This window comes from Staurois parvus, unplaced genomic scaffold (genome assembly GCF_062004578.1).
Source record: "Staurois parvus isolate SC_StPar_1 unplaced genomic scaffold, SC_StPar_1.0 ptg000243l, whole genome shotgun sequence".
Lineage (NCBI taxonomy): Eukaryota > Metazoa > Chordata > Amphibia > Anura > Ranidae > Staurois > Staurois parvus.
This window is the reverse complement of record NW_028318039.1, coordinates 1536175-1557651: the sequence shown is the minus strand read 5'-3', so window position 1 is coordinate 1557651 and position 21477 is coordinate 1536175. Positions and strand designations below refer to the sequence as shown.

Genomic DNA, 21477 nt, shown 5'->3' with positions numbered 1-21477 from the left:
AGCAGGTGTTGCAATTTTATGTCACACAGTATTTGCGCATCAGTTTCAAAAGCAATTTTTTTAAAATCAATATACTTTTTTTAATTTGAATGCATAAAAACACAATATGTAACCCAGTTTTCTGGTGATGATGTTGGGCCAAGTAAATAGATACCAAACATGTAATGCTTTAAAAATGTGCCCGCCCGTGCAACGGCAACACATTATGTAGATTTTACTAAATATAGGTGACTATCCAAAAGCCTTCACCACTACCACTTTAGATTTACAGAGGGGGTCTGGTACTAGAATTACAGTCTATGATCTGACGTTCGCGATGATGCCTCACATGTGTGGGATGATTGCTGTTTGCATACGTGCAGGACTGACACGTGCATTCGACTTTGCGCGCAAGCACAGGGAGATGGGGATGCTTTAATTTAAAAAAAAAAAATTGCATTTTTTTTATTTTTATATTGTTGCTTTCATTTTTTTTTTTTATCACTTTTATTGCTGTCTCAAGGAATATAAACAATAGCAATAGGAAGCGACATGTACTATTTATGGAGCGGTCATATTGACCCCAAATCCCTTCTCTGCCCTTAAAAGCATTTGATCACACCAAGATTGGTGTGATCAAATGCTTTCCATTTTGAAAAATGGCTCCAGGGAAACTGGAAGTGATGCATGGTTGCTTCCTGTTTTCTATATCATAGAGGTGGACAGAGGGGTTCCAATCTTTGTCTGCCTCTCAGAGGTGTAGATAGAACATTCAGGGCCCCATTGCAAGAAACCATGAAGGCCTTTCCATCGGTCCCGGGACCTTTCCCACTGTTCCTAAGGCCCTTTTATTGTGGTTCCCCAGTGGGCTCCTTTCCTGTAATCTTGGGGCCCTCCCATGGTGGCGGAACACCAGGGTCCGGTCGCAAGTGTGACCTTTGAGACCTTGGTAGTTCCGCCACTTGGTTAATTGTGTACAGTCACCAAGAATCTTCTAGCAATGAAAGTTTAATTGGTAGAAGATCCCTGGTGACAGGACGTGAGTAACCCTTTTATTGCTGACAGATGAGACCCCAATTGGAAGTGCATGATTAACCCTTTCAGATCTGTGTTGGAAGCGTATGATCAACCATTTCACTACTAACTGATTTCATATGGAAATGCATATTTCCACTAAGGATCTGCTAGCAATGAAATGTTAATCATACATTTTCAACACAGATCTAAAAGGGTTAATCATGCACTTCCAAGTGGGGTCTCATCTGCCAGCAATAAAAGGGTTAACCGTGTCCACTCACTATCTTCTAACAATGAAAGTGTTAGCATGTGCTTCCTGATCACTATCTCTCCACTCAGCTGCTATACAGCACACATACCAGTACTGCAGCCTTCTCTCAAATCAGCACTCCTGTGGCAAGGAGTGATCACCTCCGAGTCAGGCCTCACCCCCTCCTCGAGTCACACTCAATCACTGAGAGCCTTGCAGCAGGCTTCACCTCGGGGTCGGGAATGAGTAGGATGGTGGGAAGCCACCTGATCTCTGCTGGTGGATAAAGTACTGATCTGTTCCTGGCATGCTCTTATGTGGGTTCTGCCACTGCCACCTCTATGATCAGCTGGTGGAAGCACCGGCTAGTCGATCGGGACAGCCTGCGGGAGGCAATATGAAGGTGGGTTTAGCCGCGTCAGGGCTAAGTGTAAAAAAAAATGTCTTGCCTGGCACTCGGAACTGCATGTCCCGGGCATCGGGCGATAGGAATTCAACATTTCTGTTATCGTTTGTATCTTGTTGTGGACATTTCCTGGGAATGTTTTTGTAGGACATGTGAAATAACAGATTATGGTACTTATAAATGTGATCTTCTTCCTCAATTAAACTTGAGCTTATAGATATGATTTTAGCTGAAGGGTCCTCTTCACTAATGTAATTGATTAAATTTAATAGATGTCATGGTTATTTTGACAGTCATTTACCTAGTATAGACAAAAAGGAGATACAGTTGTGTTCAAAATAATAGCAGTGTGTTGAAAAAAGTGAAGCTCGAAATCCTAATAGCTTTTATTTCCATACATACAAATGCATTGGGAACACTACACATTCTATTCCAAATCAAAACATGAAGAAAAATATATCACATTTGTGTAGTTCTTCTAAAAAAAAAAATTGAAGAAAAGTGAATATTAGACTGTTCAGAAAACTTCTTTACAAACTCAAACATTCACAATATAAAGTGAAAAATGTTTGAAGATTTTGCTTTCCTTTGAATCACTTAATTAATATTTAGTTGTATAAGCACTGTTTCTGAGAACTGCTGTACATCTGGGTTGCATGGAGTCAACCAATTTCTGGCACCTGTGAGCAGGTATTCCAGCCCAGGATGATTGGACTACATTCTACAGTTCTTCTCTATTTCTTGGTTTTGCCTCAGAAACTGCATTTTTTGATGTCACCCCACAAGTTTTCTATTGGATTAAGATCCGGGGATTGCCACTCCATAACGTCAATCTTGTTGGTCTGGAACCAAGATGTTGCACGTTTACTGGTGTGTTTGGGGTCGTTGTCTTGTTGGAACACCCATTTCAAGGGCATTTCCTCTTTAGTTGTCACGTACCTGATAGGAGACTGAATTGACGAGGTCGGCCTCACTTGTGTCACTAGCCCTGACCCCGCTGAGGTTGGAACAGAGGGAGTCTAGGAACCAGGGGGACAAGAGCGCCAGTGGTTGTTGCTTGCGGCTCTTGCAGGTGGTGACCTTGGTAGGCAGAGTATTCTTTGATTTGGGCACCGTAATAGCACACAGAGAAGGTTCTGTGTAGTGCCGATGTGCAGCAGAGTAAGGTAGGTAGCCAGGACACAGGACAGGAGCAGGGTCATAGGATAGCTGGGGTCATCAACCATTGGGCAGCGTGGTACAGAATCAGAAGGAAAAGCCAAAGCCAGGAGCAGAGCCGAAGTCAGGGAGCAGGAGAGGAACAAGCCGGGTAAGCAACAAAGGAATCGTACAGGAACAAGCAGGACAAGGGGGGGAGCTGAAGACCAGTCAGCACTGAACTTGAGCAGAGGCCAGCCTTAAATAGCCCGTCTGGTGCCAATCTTCGAGGTGTGCATGCATGTGCACGATCTCGCATTCCTGTGCGCCTGCGCACAACCGGCAATTGTTCTGCAGAATCTCTTTCGCGCATGCGTGTTCCCGATCGCGATTCTTCTTGCTGGAAATCCCTTACATCAGCATAAGGCAGCATGACCTCTTCAAGTATTCTGATGTATTCAAACTGATCCATGATCCCTGGTATGCAATAAATAGGCCCAACACCGTAGTATAAGAAACATCCCCAAATCATGATGCTTACGCAACCATGCTTCACTGTCTTCACAGTGTACTGTGGCTTGAATTCAGTGTTTGGGGGTCATCTGAAAAACTGCATGTACAACATTTGCTGCCTTCCTTCCTTAAATAAGGGCAATAATTGCCACCTGTTTTTCAAAGAATGAATGACCTCACTAATAGAACTCCACACTGCTATTATTTTGAACATGCCCCTTTCAATTAGTGATTCAATTACACAGAATCAGCAGCATGCATGTCATGACTGTTGGGTCTGTTGGATTTCTATTACTCTACTACACCTGCTAGTAAATTATTTGCCATGTAGAAATATAATTTCTACCAAAAACCGTGATTGATCAGGTTAGTGATGTCTGACTGCTATTATTTTGAACACAACTGTAGATAGCTATACGTCAGCCTTTTTCAACAAGGGTGCCTTCAGGTTTCTTCAGGGGTGCCTTGGGAAAACGCCTAAAAATTTTCTCAAAATTGTATACAAGTCAATGAGTAGATCAAGCGTGCCTTTTAGTTAAACAAAGCCATAGATTTAATTGTGCATCATTACAACCCTCTAGCCACTGGTATCCTAACAACCAAGGAGGTCATCAGTTGATAAGGGGGTCAGCACTGGGGTCACATTAGCTGAGTGAGAGAGAGAAATTGAGGTAGAAATGTTTGAACACTAGTCAGTATTGGTGTGCAAATGTGAGTTTGCTTCAGAAGAATTAATCACCTCTAATGTTGGGTGCCCTACATTATGTAAAACTATTAGTTTGGCTTTTTACATTTTAGAATGGGGTGCCTCGAGATGCAGAATTTTAAAGGGTGTCTTGACTAAAAAAAGGTAGAGAAACATTGCTATACGGTACATTTTTGGAGTGCCTCCATTTCTTTAGGCATAACTGTATGGAGATAAACTCAGTTTACAAATTAAGCAGATTAATTATCGCATATAATGTATTTACATAGGTAATTTTGGTGCAGTATGGAAGATTAAAAGGTACCACATCATTTTTTTTCTTGTGATATAAATATAAAGGGAACTGTGCAAAAATGGCAGTGAATTAACCCACCTAGATGCAGATGTGTGATTTATGTGGGTAAAAGCGCAGTAAAACTAGTTACATTATCTTTCGTTTAATTGGATTGAATTAGGTTTTTTAATTTAAAATTTTAATGGAAATTTAACAGCTAGAATCCAAAAATTATATTTAATTCATTATGTAATGTGCTATTAATTCTGACAATGCTTGTAATGCTGGGCCTGTGGTGGTGTATGTTTAGGTATTTGTTACATTCTGAAATGCTTTCTTTTTGAACAGTGAAAGTGAAGGAAGGAGGAGAACGATTTCTTCCTGTAGTAATGACTCTTTAAACGCTAGCGGAACACCCCTCACACCGCGACGAATTTCGTGGCGTCAGCGGATTTTTCTCAGGGTAGCTTCACCAATGATCACTTCCCCCTCTGATATGCAACATAAAGGTATGTAAGCAAATGTGATGTGTATCATATTTATAACAATTTATTTTTAGAAGGTTAGATTCCATTACTTCATATCACATCACTCATGCTAGGCTGTGCATAACAGTGATCCATTCAGCTTTTAGATAAGACTTCCAACCAATTTGTTTATTCGTCTTGGGTGGGAGTAGGCTGAGCTTAAGAATATTATAAAACTTCCTACCTACATCTTGTGTTTTTCATCTGCATAAGATGTATTGATCATGCAGTTTCATGGTGTCATTTAACCACTAGGTATCCGCGCTATAGCCGAATGAGGGCTACAGTGCGGTTACCCAGTTCTGGGAGGGCGTCATCCTCCCAGAACGTGCCTGCCCGCAAGCCCCCAGGGGCATGCACCCGGCAATCTCCGTGATCGTTGTGTCCTACAGACACAGTTCATCACGTGATGAGGTAAAAGGCCAATCACAGAGGCCTTTTACCACGTGATCAACTGTGTCTAATGACACAGCAGATCATGGTATATATACAGTTGCCAGTTATCGACAGCACTTTCCTCATGCTGTCTTAGCGTGAGGAAATTACTGCCGGTAACTGGCAGCTGTCACAGAGGAGATCGGCACTGATCATTAGGGCACTGATGATCAGTGCCCTACAGTGCCGCCCATCAGTGCCACCCTTCGGTGCCGCCCAGCAGTTGTGCCCATCAGTGCCACCCAGCAGTGCCATTAGTCATTGCTGTCAGTCAACACCACCCATCAGTGCCGCCTATCAGTGACCATCATTGCTGCATATCTGTGCAAAATCATCAGTGCCTCCTCATCAAAGCCCACCAGTGTCCCCTCATCAGTGCCACCTAATCATTGCAGCCTATCAGTGCTGCCTATTCGTGCCACCTCATCAATGCCCATCAGTGTTGCCTATCAGTGCAGCCTCATCAACGCACATCAGTGAAGGAGAAAAATTACCTGTTTGCAAAGTTTTATAATAGAAACAAAGAAAAACATTTTTTTTTTAAATTGTTTGCTCTTTTTTTTTATTTATTGTGCAAAAAATAAAACACCCAGTGGTGATTAAATACCACCAATGAAAGCTCTATGTGTGTGGAAAAAATGATACAAATTTCATATGGGTATAGTGTTGCATGACCGTGCAATTGTCATTCAAAGTGCAACAGGGCTGAAAGCTGAAAATTGGCCTGGTCACAAAGGGGATATAAGTGCCCGGTAGGCAAGTGGTCAATGGCAGGTATGCACAGCCTCTAGTAGTATAAGCTTTAGTTCTTTACATAAGTGTGAACTAGTTCATACATAAGTGTACATCCAAATGAAGAACCATGTTTGCCCACACAGGCTGCATAGGTGTTCTATGCATTAGATGCAAGCAGCCCCATTCATGTCAATTGGGAACTCACACTTTCTGCGTTTGTGGGCATGTACTTGCACCCACATGGATATCAGATTTAGAGTAGTAGCTGTTTCTGTGCAGCTGCTGCTGCATCCCAGTTGACATGAATGCACAGAACTCCTGTCCATCCCTGCAGACACACACTGCCCTTTGCACAGGTGCACATTTAAGTACGCCCATGTGCACACCTAGATCTTCATATGGTGATGAAAATTCATATTGTTAAGGGAAAAAAAAGAAACTGCAATTCATACATACTTGCACAAATATTATTGTACATAGTGCTGGATTTATAAGGGGGCAAAAGTGGCAACTGCCCTAGGCCCCCCTGACAGAAGGGCCCCCTCTATGCAAAGATTATATAAAACAAGAATAAAAAAAAAATTCTATAATAATAAAAAAAATACTTTCCTTTATTAAATGTATCTTGGGAAGTAATATTTTGCAGGCCATCAACTGTCAAAGTTTTTACTCTGGACTAGTATATTGTATCATTTTGAAAAGCAAAGCCACACATACAGTGCTGTAACTGCATGTATGTATGCACGCATGACTGCAGAATGACGTTTTGTTAGGCATTTTAAAAATGTGTGACTGTCAATGGGAATGTAAACCAGCTCTGGGACCCCCCACCCGAACCTGAAGTGCCTCAAGCTCCTTAAGTTCTAAATCTGGTCCTAATTATACAGGTGGATTTTTACATACTGGCTGAACATGAGAGCACAAACTAAATGGTAGGGTAGCCTAATACCTTGTACACTGGACAGTTAGAGAGCAGTTAGGAAAAATTTGCAATTTCGGCTGATAAAAAAATGGCCTTTATCTGGGCAGCTTTTTTGATGTACAAAAAAAAAGAATGTTTTGTATCTAACTTCTGTTCACAAAAATCGGTGTTTTCATTTTCTGGAAAAATATTTTTATTTTTTTTTTATGTTAGCACTAAATTGTTTCAAGAGTAATTTAACTAAACTCCTATGGTAACTGTGGAAAAGCATACCCTGTGTATTGCATTCAAGTATTCTGAAAAGGATCTAAAAAAAAGTGCTTAGAAACAAGAAGTACAGACATGTTTATACATAAAACATAAAGAGGAAGAAGGAAGTGTGCTTTAGTGACAGTGTGTGGGATCTCCCTATATCAAGAGTATGCCATGCATGACTCGTAAGTCGGGTGACATGCCATATGATAAGCAGGTCTGACACTATGGAAAGAAATGTCCACATATTATGTTCTGATTGTTTCAGATCATTTAGATGGGAACGATTTGCTTCCATTATCCCCCCTTCCTCCTACCATGGAAGAGGACCCACTAGCATCTCTTCTTCAGGATGAAAGTACTACAGAAAGCACTGATGGAAAGAAAAATTCTGAAGATCTTCAGAGGTTATGGCGGAAGGCAATACATCAACAGATCTTATTAATAAGAATGGAAAAAGAGAACCTGAAACTTGAAGGTTAGTCCAGAATGTTAGCAGTAGAGCAGTAGTATTCAAACTAGCAAAGGTACTACATATTTCACAATACCGACTTTCTTTACATGTTTATTTTCTTTTTTCTTTACCACTGGTTTCCCAAGCAGCAACTTAGTATTGCTTCCAACTGTTCATAAAGAACATATAGCTCAGTATGTTATTTATAAATGTTTCCGTAGAGTCTTCCATCTATGTTGCCCAAATCAAGCAATCAGATTCTCCCTGCCGCACTCATTGTGCATTATGAAATGTACAAGTTAGAGCAAAGTAATGTTTATATAAAGTGAATGTAATATGATTATTCTTTTTCATGCCATCGAGGAGATTGCACTTTCATTAACAATACATATTATCATTACAGAAGGTAAGAAAAATCCTATAGATTTTATAGACACATTAAAACAATGTTGTGTGTTTTGATATTGTTTTATGTACATGAATAAATATTCTATAATAGTAATAAACTTTGTGTATGTTTGCTTTACTAATGCCTGATGTGCGTATACAATAGGTGGGCAAAATGCAGTAACCCAGAGTAACCAGTCAGGTGAGACCAGGTGTGAAATAAGTGACTGGTTGCTGCGGGTTGCTTGATTTTTCTGTATGCCTCACTGAGCATGTCTGTTTTTGTCATTTACTAAACAGTCTCAGAATTTAAGTGCCAACCTTTGTTATGGCAGAAATCGTACGTAGTGGGCTCATACCACCAGAAAAAAATAGCACAGTGAATATAAAGAGGAGAACAAACATAATAACTCAGACAGAGTGCAGATCACACAGCACTGTCACTTGAGATTTTTGCAGAGGAATCTACCCAAATATCCCAAATTTTAGAGACCTTATTAGGGCAGCCCCTAGACTAATATGGATATTTGTACAGTGGAATATTAGAGTTAACTAGATGTTTCCAAAAGTCAAGAGTGGGTGCTCCAGAAGCCTTCCACTTATGGCAATATGGCTTTGTGGGCATAGAATAATAATAAGCCTATTAATATTCTCATTGCTATGGACAAGACCCAAAACGCATACGTAAACAGTCAGTGGTACAGATATCTGTGTACATTTAAAAATACAGGTGAAACTCGAAAAATTAGAATATCGTGCAAAAGTTCATTTATTTCAGTAATGCAACTTAAAAGGTGAAACTAATATATGAGATAGACCCATTACATGCAAAGCAAGATGGTTCAAGCCATGATTTGTCATAATTGTGAGGATTATGGCTTACAGCTCATGAAATCCCCAAATCCACAATCTCACAAAATTAGAATATTGTGAAAAGGTGCAATATTCTAGGCTCAAAGTGTCCCACTCTAATCAGCTAATTAAGCCACAACAGCCGCAAAGGGTTCCTGAGCCTTTAAATGGTCTCTGTCTGGTTCAGTAGGAATCACAATCATGGGAAAGACTGCCGACCTGACAGTTGTGCAGAAAACCATCATTGACACCCTCCATAAGGAGGGAAAGCCTCAAAAGGTAATTGCAAAAGAAGCTGGATGCACCATTCCCAAAGTGCTGTATTAAAGCACATTAATAGAAAGTTATGTGGAAGGGAAAAGTGTGGAAGAAAAAGGTGCACAAGCAGCAGGGATGACCACAGTATGGAGAGGATTGTCAGGAAAAGGCCATTCGAAAGTGTTGGGGACTTTCACAAGGAGTGGACTGAGGCTGGAGTCAGTGCATCAAGAGCCACCACACACAGATGGATCCTGGACATGGGCTTCAAATGTCATATTCCTCTTGTCAAGCTGCTCCTGAACAACAAACAACGTCAGAAGCGTCTTACCTTGGCTAAAGAAAAACAGACCTGGTCTGTTGCTCAGTGGTCCAAAGTCCTCTTTTCTGATGATATCAACTTTTGCATCTCATTTGGAAACCAAGGACCCAGAGTATGGAGGAGAATGGAGAGGCACACACTGCAAGATGCTTGAAGTCCAGTGTGAAGTTTCCACAGTCTGTGTTGATTTGGGGAGCCATGTCATCTGCTGGTGTTGGTCCACTGTGCTTCAAGTCCAGGGTCAACACAGCCGTCTACCAGGAGATTTTGGAGCACTTCATGCTTCCTTCCGCAGATGAGCTTTATGGGGATGCTGACTTTATTTTCCAGCAGGACTTGGCACCTGCCCACACTGCCAAAAGCACCAAAACCTGGTTCAGTGACCGTGGGATTACTGTGCTTGATTGGCCAGCAAACTCGCCTGACCTGAACCCCATAGAGAATCTATGGGGCATTGCCAAGAGAACATGAGACCGCACAATGCAGAAGAGCTGAAGGCTGCTATTGAAGGATCCTGGTCTTCCATAATACCTCAGCAGTGCTACAGGCTGATAGCTTCCATGCCACGCCGCATTGAGGCAGTAATTGCTGCAAAAGGGGCCCAAACCAAGTACTGAGTACATATGCATGCTTATACTTTTCAGAGGTCTGATATTGTGCTATGTACAATCCTTGTTTTATTGATTGCATGTAATATTCTAATTTTCTGAGATTGTGGATTTGGTGTTTTCATGAGCTGTAAGCCATAATCATCACAATTATGACAAATCACGGCTTGAACTATCTTGCTTTGCATGTAATGAGTCTATCACATATATTCGTTTCACCTTTTAAGTTGCATTACTGAAATAAATTAACTTTTGCACGATATTCTAATTTTTTGAGTTTCACCTGTACATTCGACTACCTCATTCCAAAAGGACTAGATCCTTGGACATTGCCAAAAGACATGTATGAAGCCTGCTGGGTCTTCTGAGCAACGCTAGCACGAGGCTGAGAGAGTAGAATAGTTCCTATGCAACTTCTGTGGAGTAATATAGATTCTATGTAGTGTCTCGAATTGAATCAACCTATCTCTTGTGGATACTAATTGTTGCATTGGATATTCCCAAATGTTCTCCCAATCCTCTGAATCCATGTCTGGAGCATCTACAGTCCAGTTAGCCACCATCCTGTCCAGCCTACCTAAGTAGTTGGGTGAAGAGCTTTCTATACATTAAAGGGTTTAGCAAGGGAGTCGTCCCACAATAGGCTTTGCAAAGCTGACTCCTCAAAAACAATCTGACAATTTTGAAATTGTGACTGGAAGACGTGTCTTAACTGAAGATAGTGAAATAGATAACTGTTAGACAGGACAAATCATGCTTTCAGGGAATCAAAGCAAATTTGGTTGAGATACTTAATTCCTTTGCCAGCCCACACCCCTGTGTGAGGAAAAGTAAATAATTCCATAAGATTAGGGTTATACCATAAGGGCTTATGAGGGGACCATGTATGGGATCTGTTAGGAATTTGAAGGTGCCAGGCTTTAATACGTGCTAATATAGAATGAGTAATAAACAGTGGCACTTTGATGCCTCTATACAGTAAGTTACGGAGTGCCTCATATGACCCCAGAAAGGCCGCTTCCAGCACCACAGCTGCATTGGTCTCATCCGAGAGTAGCCAGTTGTGAGCATGAGTTTGCAAAGCAGCACACTTGGACTTTTGAGGTGCCCCAAAGAGTAACATGCACAGAAATATATAATTAAAATTCAGGGAGAATAAATCCCCCTATTACACTTTAATAATAGCTTTGAATAAAACTAGACATAGTTCAGCTAAAATGCATACAGATAAATTACATAAAACAATTTTGTCAGAGGTGATTGTTGCCTAGATGCGCAGGCTAAATTTGACAGCACCAGCATGAGCTTGTTAACTAATAACTCTATGGTTATTTTGTATGCCTAAATATTTTTTAGTATTTATCAAGCCTGATATAGTAATCACTTAACTGAGAACCACTCTGACTGGCAAGTAATTATCGGTGTGGACCCTTGGGGGTTTATTTACTAAAGCTGGAGAGTCCAAAATCAGACTCCCTTCTGCATAGAAACCAATCAGCTTCTAACCTCAGCTTGTTCAATGAAGCTTTGGCAATGAAACCTGGAAGCTGATTGGTTTCTATGCAGAAGGGAGTCTGATTTTGGACTCTCCAGCTTTAGTAAATAAACCCCTTGGTGTCAGTGACAGCCAGCAGTTGACACTTTGCGTGGCTGCTGGCTCTTAAAGGAAAAGGGAGTATATTAATGCATCCTTGAAATGGGGCATCCTGCTGGGGAATATGGGGGGACATAATGTCCACATCCTGCCTGCTTTTCTACTTTAAAGACAATGGTGCATTTATTTGTATATCAATGTGGCTTAGTTGGAACATCTTATTTTTCAAAACTAAAATAGATTTGTCATATACGCAGCTTCTGCTTCTAAAATCAAATGTTCATGATATCTTTTTGCCTAATTTGATCACTTTTAATTTAAATACTTTTCTACCAGCAAGCAGAGATGAACTTCAGTCTAGAAAAATTAAACTGGATTATGATGAAGTTGGACTTTGTCAAAAAGAAGTTTCAAATCTCTGGGATAAAAAGTTAAACTGCAGAACAAAAATCCGGTTTGACATGGAAGAGATATATGCTACACTGAAAGAAGGTAAATACCCTTTTAACAGTACCTAGTAAGCTTGAAAAAAGACACACATCTGCTAGGTGTACTCAAGAAAGAAAACCTTCAGTTGATCGAGGGAAGGCAAAAGGGAAAAAATGTATTTCTAATCCCCAAAACTACCAGTTACTCCTTGTAGACACATTATACAATCTTATTTCTTACTAATGTTAATTGCCATTCCTATTTTTAAAGTTAGAAACACATGCAAACCTGTTCTGAATACTAAAGTTTCTAAAATCAGATCCTGAGGTGTAATCCACATGTTCACAGCTGTTACTGTAGAGAACCTTATCTGTAGGCAGAAGCTAATCCTCTTTTCCTCCAGGTGCAAAAGTGTCGTCCTGTCCTTATGGCCTTAAAGGGAATATTTCACCACTACTATACGGACCATTTATATAGTTATAAAAGTTGATCGTATCCCCTTTGCCTTCCTAAAGGTTCATACTCTAGCTGATGTCTTCCATGTCACTTATTAATTTAGTTGCCCTTTTCTATAATCTGTACATTTTTAAAACCATCATAACTAACAGTAAAAGAAACAGAAAAGAGTAACCCAACACGTTTATTTCTAATAAGCAAAGAAAAATATTGCACAATGTCCATTTTAATATGTTGTTCATATTCTAGCTATAACTAAATATGTGTATCTTTTCTTTAATGATTAGGGGTTTCAAAAAGCAAACGTGGGGAGATATGGCAGTTTCTCTCTGTGCAGTATCGTCTAAGGCACAGACTGCCAAGCAAACAGCAGCCGCCAAATACAACCTATATTGATCTTTTGAAACAACTTACTGCCCAACAACATGCTATCCTTGTTGACCTTGGTATGTAGACTTTTTTTTTTCCCAGAATCATTATAAGCTAGTCCATCACAAGAGGTACTCAAGACAAAATGTATTTATTTGGTGTAAATACAGCAAATTAAATCTAAAGAAATCTCATATAATCTTGAGCATGTTATTTTGAAAGTTTTTAATCTTTATGAAAGCGGTTCTACAAGAATACACTTTCTTTTTTAAAACAATAAACATGTTATACTTACCTGCTTTGTGCAAGAGTCATCTTTTACTTCCTCTTTTGAGGTCCCCCACCTGCACTTTCCGTTCCTCCTCTGAGTTCCCCAATAGCAAGCTGTGTGCTATGGGGACGCTGATGCAGGTGCACTCCCGAGCTGGGCTGTGTGTGTCCATAGAGATACACAGTGTGACTTGGCCTCACCCCCCCATTCCCTCTTTAGAGGATTTGATTGACAGCAACGGGAGCCTTAGGCTTCTGCTGCCTTTGTGTCCTGTGAACAGACGGGCACAACGCAGGATAGAAAGTGGAGTCAGGTAAGATTGTAGGGGTATGCTGATGGGAGCTGATATTGCAAGGTCTTTTCCCTTTAAGGCTCAGAAAGCATTGATGTAAAAAACACCTTATACCTTTAGAGCCACTTTAAATCTGCAGCGTTCATTAAAACAATGTCTGATAATCCTATCATGAAAGCACTTGTTTTTATTTCTTGTTTTTCTGTGTAGTCACATGGGCTTCCAATGGAGACTATAAGGTCCCATGTACACTGCTGCTCCTAAACTGATGTTTTTGAGGCTTTTGGCAGTTTTTTTGCCTAAGCCCCTGAATGCATCTCAATAAAAGCCTAAGTTACCAGTATTCATTGTACACACATGTTCTGCCATTGTCAAGATTGAAGATCAGTTATTTAGAGTTTAGATCCTGTTTACTTTCATTTACAGTAACGAAAGATTCATTTTAAATGTATCATATTTTGATGTGAAATATTTATTTACGAATTCACTTATTCAACAGGAAGAACGTTTCCAACCCATCCGTATTTTGCCACACAGCTGGGGGCTGGCCAGTTGTCTTTATATAACCTTCTTAAAGCATATTCTTTGTTGGACCAAGAAGTTGGCTATTGTCAAGGAATTAGCTTTGTGGCTGGAGTTCTTCTCCTACACATGAGTGAACAGCAAGCATTCGAAATGTTGAAGTTTCTTATGTATGACCTTGGTTTCCGTAAGCAGTACCGGCCAGACATGATGTCTCTTCAGGTAATTTTTTTTTAACATTTGAAAACACATTCAAATGGTTTTATTAACCACTTCAAGTCTGGACACTTTCACCCCCTTCCAGTCCAGGCCAATTTTCAGCTTTCAGTACTATCACAGTTTGAATGACAATTGTGCAGTCATGCAACACTGTACCCATATTACTTTTTTAGCGTTTGTTTGAGACAGATAAACTTTTTGGTGGTATTTATTCACCACTGGGATTTTTTATTTTTTTTTTTCTATATAAATGAAAAAGTCCAAAAAATTTTTAAAAGTGTTTTTCTTATAAACGTTTGCAAATAAATAATTTTTCTTAATAAATCTTGGCCAGAAAGTATTCATCTATCGTTTTAGTTAAAAAAAAAAACCAAAAACTAGTTTGTAACCAAAAATTATAATGTTTCAACATTTTTTTTTAGATTTTTATTTAATTTTTTTAATATTATTTATTGGTATTTTTTTTTTTTTAACATACTGTCACCCTAGCAGTACAGTGTCACCACAGTGACACTGTACTACTTGGGGGGGGGGTGATGGGAAAATACACATTCGCTTAGCTAAGCTTACTGTTTTGGATAGCACAAAAATGAAACCATCTTGTTTAGTTGGTTAGGAGATCAGAGAAGGACCCTGGAATTTCTTTAGCAAATATGAGGAAAACAAAAAACCAAGGACAGACTTTTTAGGTACTGAACAGACAACTGAAAAAAAAATCTATCAATTTTTAGTCAATACAAAGATAAAATAATATAAATGTGTGTATATATATTTTTTAATACTTCACTTATCAGATTTGTCCCCAGCCTACACCTGTCTGCTTAAACAAAGCATGCATCTTTTAGTATAGTAGCCTATTGATCAGGTGGAGGGTTGGAGAGCAAATGCAACACATTGCATGAAACTCTGTTTCCCTTCTTTAGGAATATGAATGAGGCCTTATCTACCTTTTTTTATACATTCATAATTTTAATCAAGATCTCTATCATTGTACATACCTAATATATGCAGTATATACAAAACATTAAATCGGATTTTTACTGCTTAAAAACACTGCTTAAAAACACTCCTATGTTATGTTTTACTGATAGATATAGTTATACACTCTGCCTTCCAGTTTCCTGAAATCTATACCTAGTGTGGGACAAAAAATGCATAATTTTTATTAAGTTGGTTAAGTTTTATACAGTTAGGTCCATATATATTTGGACACATACTTCATACTTTTCATACTTTTGGCTCTGTATGCCACCAGAATAAATTTAAATGAAACAATCCAAATGAATTTGAAGTGCAGATTTTCAGCTTTAATTCAAGGGATTGAACATAAATATCAAGTACAAAGTTTAGGAACTGCAACCATTTTAAATGGTTAAATAAATAAAATGTTCATTTTTAATACTTTGTTGAGAATCCTTTACTGGTAATGACTGCCTGAAGTCTGGAACCCATGGAGCAAAAACTGGGCTTCTTCCTTTGAACGCATGATGCAGGTTCACAGCAATAGATTCCAAATGCAAATACCACACTTCTAATCAACTCCACACCTTTTACATGCTTAATTGATGAAGAAACAACAAAGGAGTAGCCCACACCTGGCCATATAACAGCTTTTCATTCAATTGTCCAATTCCTTTTGGTCCCTTGAAAAAGGGGGGATGGCTACTCTTAAGAGCTGTAATTCCTAAACCCTTCCACTAATTTGGATGTATATACCCTCAAATTAAACCTGAGAGTGTGCACTTCCAGCCCATACCCATTATATAACTATAGCTTGAATATGTTTTATTAAATACCTGCAAAAATCTAAAATTGTGCCTGTGTCCAAATATATATAGACCTAACTGTACAACATCTTATAGTATATAACAGTATTTAATGTTTGCTTGTAGAGGATTTATTGAGTAAACAGGAATAAAATCTCTTGTTTTCTTTTATTTATGCCAGATACTTGGTATAATATAAGCGTCCTACAAGGGTATATGCTGCATAATTGGGTTCCCTTTTTCCTTGATCAACAATACCTCTGTGCTTGCCCAGGGAATATTTTTTAAAGATGCATAGCTTAAGTAGACAGGTGTAGGCTGGGAACAAATCTGAATATTGAAGCGATGGCATGACAATGTACAATATAATAAAAAATTAAATTAATATTTTAATATTATTTTATCTTTGTATTGAATAATATTGATGCATTTTATTCAGAATTGTGTGTTGGGTATCTTACAAGTCTGCCCTTGGGTTTTTCTTTTCTACATTTGACATGTGGTACTCCTACTATAGCAGACCACTCAGCTCCAAATTACTTGCATTTATGATGTTCACACCTTCAGGTCTGGAGAAGAGGGAGGAGGTGTGGTAGTAGTGTTGGTACAAGTTTTGTAATTTGTAAATCTTGTTTCTCTTAAAATGTGCTTCTTGTAGGTAAGCTATTTGAATTCCCATTTACTTGAGATCAGAATCTAGTGGGGTTTTTTTTTAGGTTGTTAAGGCCCTTGTAGCTGTCTGTGGCATAATGCCTAAATAAGTAGGGTTTCACAGGGTGGGGTTTTGGTGAAGGGTGTCCAACATAGCATTGGTGGGATATAGTGAGGGTTGTGGGCTTAGAAGAGGGAAGATAGATGGTAAGAAGTTTGAAAAAAGAGGGAGGAAAAGAAAGGAGGAGCAGGGTGAGGGCGCCTCTAACAAGTGTTTGGGCTGGCAGGGTATGGTAGAATAGGGGTTGGGATCTCATATTCTAGAATCCTGAGAGGGTTTAGTACCGTGCGCTATAAAAAAAAAACATGACCGTGTTACACCATGCTGGTGTTTTTAAGATAAAGGACTGTTAAAATACAACCCTATATCAGAATTAGGCAGTAACACTACACCCATGTATCAGAGCATATCATCATCTTTTACAGTGCCACAATAATATGTTGACAAGGCTTAGAAGATTTTTGTTTTACAGAATTATGTCCTTTACATCTCAGTTTATGCCCATTATAGAAATATACGTGACCATTAGGGAGGCAGCATAGGGTTGCAACGTGTAAAATCTCACCTGTCATTTGAAATTAGCAGGATTTTACAGCACTTTGATCCTCTCCTGTATATCTTGAGGAGGGTCTGTGGTATATCCGGGTGCTGACATCACAGGAGTCTTCAGGGAATGTGAATAAAGAGTAAGCCGACTTGTAGGTCACCTAACCTGACATGTCTGCTTCATGATACAGGATTCAGATCCAGAGCAGTATGTGATTTGCTGATTCCATGTGACATGTATTTTTTATCAACAGTTTTACTAGGAAAAAGTATAAAAAAATGCAAGCATTTTAAGGGTGTGTAATATTGGTTTCCTTTTTGGTGGCAGATTCAAATGTACCAACTCTCCCGGCTTCTTCATGACTATCACAGAGACCTCTACAACCATCTGGAAGAGAATGAGATTAGCCCAAGCCTTTATGCTGCTCCTTGGTTTTTGACATTATTTGCCTCACAATTTGCCCTTGGATTTGTTGCCAGAGTTTTTGGTAAGACTGCGGGTACTTGCATGTCATCCTGTTTGTAAATTGTACAGCTCATTGTAATTAAATTGTTTACAGGAATCAATTAAGTTTAGCACATTAGTCCTGTCATTAACTTTGTTAGGCTGCCCATAGACGAGTTAGTTTTTTTTTTCTAGTCAGCCAGCGAGTTGAACAAAATGACCCAATTCTGTCATCCACACACTCGATGTGGATGGAGGAATCATCCCTGCTGAGCTAATGTATTCTAAGAGTAGGGAGGCTATTGCCTGCAGCACTAATCGAGTGGGGAACATCCGACAGGGTGTTTGTACAGCAGCTAATCTGTAGATCGACTTCTGTAAAACCACAGTGTACATTCAAGGATTGAAATTCAGCCATTCCCTGCTGAACCAGCTGAATTTCAATCTATGTATGGCTGGATTTATTTTGAGTGTTTTTTGTTGCATAAAGGCTGTAGCCAGATCATGTGGCTCATGTTATACTGTAGTCATTATGACCATGATCACTATCAAAGTCGTGTGATTACTTATTAATCTGTCAGCTCTGTATCTTATTGCCAGACATTGTCTGAATGACTTTCCATCCAGCCTTCTTTTTGAAATTGAATTTCTTCAGACGCTGATAAACATGATGTTTTATCTGCCCTTGTGTTTCTAAGAGTGAAATCCATAGCTGTATTTTTGTGTTTTTGAGCATAGGATAAATGAATAAAAGGTTGCTTGTAAATTATCTATCTTTTTAAAAGCTAGAAAAGTCTGAAAAGTTTTTTTGTATGTACTGTAGCTGAGTTTTGGAACTTCAAGAAAGTGCCAAATGTCATAAATTGTAATCTTTACAATCTCTTCAAATTGAACTGTCTTTTCTTCATTTTGTGGGAGAACTGTCTTTTCATGGTCTTTCTCTTGATGTGTGAACTAGGAAAGCTACTGTTTGCACCTACCATGTCACACCTAAGGCAGAGAGATGGAGCTTAGTGCAAACAGAACTGTAGCATATTTTTAAAATTCCAGCTGCTGCCATATTGGCATATTGTTGACATGAATTAGTTAATACAAAAATAACAACGCTTATTAATCCTCATACATATTCACAGAATCCCACACTGTCAGTCCTGCATTTGCACTGATTTCCAAGTCCAAAATCTCCTTCCTGTTCTTCCAGGCTCAAATTCAGCACAATATCCCTTTTGCTAGGCTTGTCACTAATTGTCAAACATGCTTCATAATACAATGTGATACAACACATGCCAATCACACGGTTTTAAATCATAAAGACTGCATCCAGGTCTAATATATCACCAACAGTCCTGGCTCACATGCTTCCCAAGCCTTCTTCTGAGTCTCGCTTCAGCCTTTTTCTTGACCCAGCCTCACTGTCGATCATTATCCAGCGTTCCTTTTCACCAGCCCTGAACAGACAAACCTCTCTAGTGGCTGCAGAACCTCACACCTTCTGCTGCTCTCGCTCAGGGACTCTCACTTTCAAGCTCCCAGATAGATAGATAGTCTTTGGTGATTAATTGAGCCCAAAACTCCATTGAAGCAAGGCTCAACCTACCATATTTCTCCATGTAAAGACAGAGTATTTCCTTATTAAAGAAATGCTTTGGTGCAGAAGGCTAGTGTGAATGAAGTCTATGACTTCAACAATCAGTTGCTTTGTTGTATATGGACATTACCTGGACATATCATGGTTTCCTCCAATGCTTAAACTCCCATCAGTTTCAAAGCTACTGTTGTTATGCTAAAAAACAGCAGAGTTAGTGGCTGTTTGCCTATTAGTGAAAGAATTTAAATTTCTTGCCAAAAGTAAAAACTCCTTTAATAAGGCAAAAACTTTACATGGAGCAGTATGGTGGTTTAAGCCTTGCTGCACTAGGCAATATCTGGATGGAGTTTGAGTGAGGGCAGAAGAAGATGTGACGTTCTGTTACATAGTCTGGTTGATAAAAGACTTAGGTCTATCCAGCTCAGCCCAAAGAGAAAAGAAAACCACACTCACAAATACAAAATCTCCATATACACAATCCTATACCCACAATTGATCAAGTGGAAGGCAAAAAAACCCCAATAAAGCAGGATTCAATTTGCTCCAGTGGGGGAAAAAATGTCCCTCCTGACCCCCCAAGAGGTAATATATTCCCTGAATCAAATGAACCTATAAATAATATTATCCAGTTATATTTTGTGAATTTAGCAAAGAATCATGGCCTTTTTTTTTTAAATGATCTATTGAGCTGGCCAGAACCAGCTCTAGCAGGAATCTATTCCACATTTTCACAGCTCTTACCATGAAGAAGCCTTTTCAGTATTTGGAGGTTAAATCTCTTTTCCTTCAGACATAAAGAGTGCCTCCTTGTTCTCTGTGATGACCTTAAAGTGAATAACTCTACACTGAGTTCACTATATGGACCACTTATACATGTTGATCATATCCCTCCTTAATCTCCTCTTAGCATATAATGACCCTAGAGCAAGGTTGTTATAGCCCAATTCTTTCCTACTAGTTAAAAAAAAATAGCAGTCTTTTACTAAAATTGTTGTTTGGATATAAGCTTTTAAAAAAGACAAATGAAACATGCAAAATAATGATATGCTCTTAAAGGAAACCTGTCATGAAAAAAAATACATAGGTTGCCTTTGATTACATATTTATATGAAATACCAGTTGGCTGACTGTCAGTCTGAGCCAGTGGCTTTAGCCCTTTAAATCACTGACCTTGATCAAAAGATTGCTCTGGAGGTCAGCAATGGCAGTTCAAGTAGTGTTCTTATGAGAGGCTTCCTTTAAGTGGCTTCTACATCTCTGTTAGGGCCCAGTGCCAGCTGGGCTTTTCCTGTCCTGGATTTTGCGATTAGCACATTTCTTTGTGAGCAGAACTAGAGTAGAACAAAAGACAAAACATTTTTTTAAATATTGGATTGAGTAAGGGAGGCTTATAACCCATGTCAGGTTTCTTTTGTGCCCTGTGCCACCCACAGTGAAGATTCCCCCTCACTTCCTGTCCTATAGCCAAAACAGGAAGTAAGAGGAAATCCTTCCAAAGTGAGGGAATCCCAGGGTGTCACCAGAACTAGTGACCCCATTGGAAGATTTCCCCTCTGTTATTTTTTTGGTGTCAACCCCAAATTTTTTTTGTTTTTACTCTCACTTTTTGTGATAACTGTAAACATGACAAATAGAGAGGGTGAACATTTCTAATGGGGCACAGACCGCTATAAAAACTGAAAGGTGTTCTAATGCCTCTCCACTCTATCTAAAACTAAAAAATAAAGTTTTGCCTTTAGTTACACTTTACATTTTTGCTCACAGCAAATTCTTATGCTCGCAATTAACAATTATCCCAGCTCAAAGTTTGAACATTGAAGGATTATGAGTTTAGTAATGGTACTATAGTCAATGTAGATCATCTCGGAGTTACAAGGTTCAAAACATAGAGAACTATAACTAAGAATATAAAAATATTATTGAATTAGGCTCCATGCACACTGGGCATTTTGATAATGCTGGTAACGTTAGTTGTGTAAAGTCACGTTAAAAACGTGGGTTTTTTAGATTTTTTTAGCGTTTAGCAGCGTTTGCAGTTTTTTTACTGTTTTTTAGCGGTTTTTGGTTTTTTTACAAACATTTATTTTTTTGGTCATAAAAAGTCCAAAAACGCTGGTTTGCAGCGTTTTACCACGTTTTATCACGTTTTTTAGCGCTAGAGCGTTTTTTACAGCTAAAAAAACTCCCCTAGAAACCCGCTAGTTCTGGGGGGGTTTTTTCCAGCCAAAAAACGT

General features: G+C 39.1%; 1 protein-coding gene across 2 annotated transcripts in view; it reads left to right on the top strand.

Moving 5' to 3' along the window:
• The window catches only part of TBC1D4 (TBC1 domain family member 4), a 225334-nt gene that overhangs the window by 188199 nt on the left and 15658 nt on the right, over positions 1 to 21477 (top strand). For both annotated transcript variants that reach the window (XM_089680369.1, XM_089680368.1), the window contains 6 exons: positions 4631 to 4791; positions 7422 to 7631; positions 11965 to 12120; positions 12801 to 12959; positions 13945 to 14189; positions 17539 to 17698. In XM_089680369.1, the coding sequence (XP_089536495.1) occupies positions 4631 to 4791; positions 7422 to 7631; positions 11965 to 12120; positions 12801 to 12959; positions 13945 to 14189; positions 17539 to 17698 (1091 nt within the window). The remainder of the gene's footprint in view (positions 1 to 4630; positions 4792 to 7421; positions 7632 to 11964; positions 12121 to 12800; positions 12960 to 13944; positions 14190 to 17538; positions 17699 to 21477) is intronic.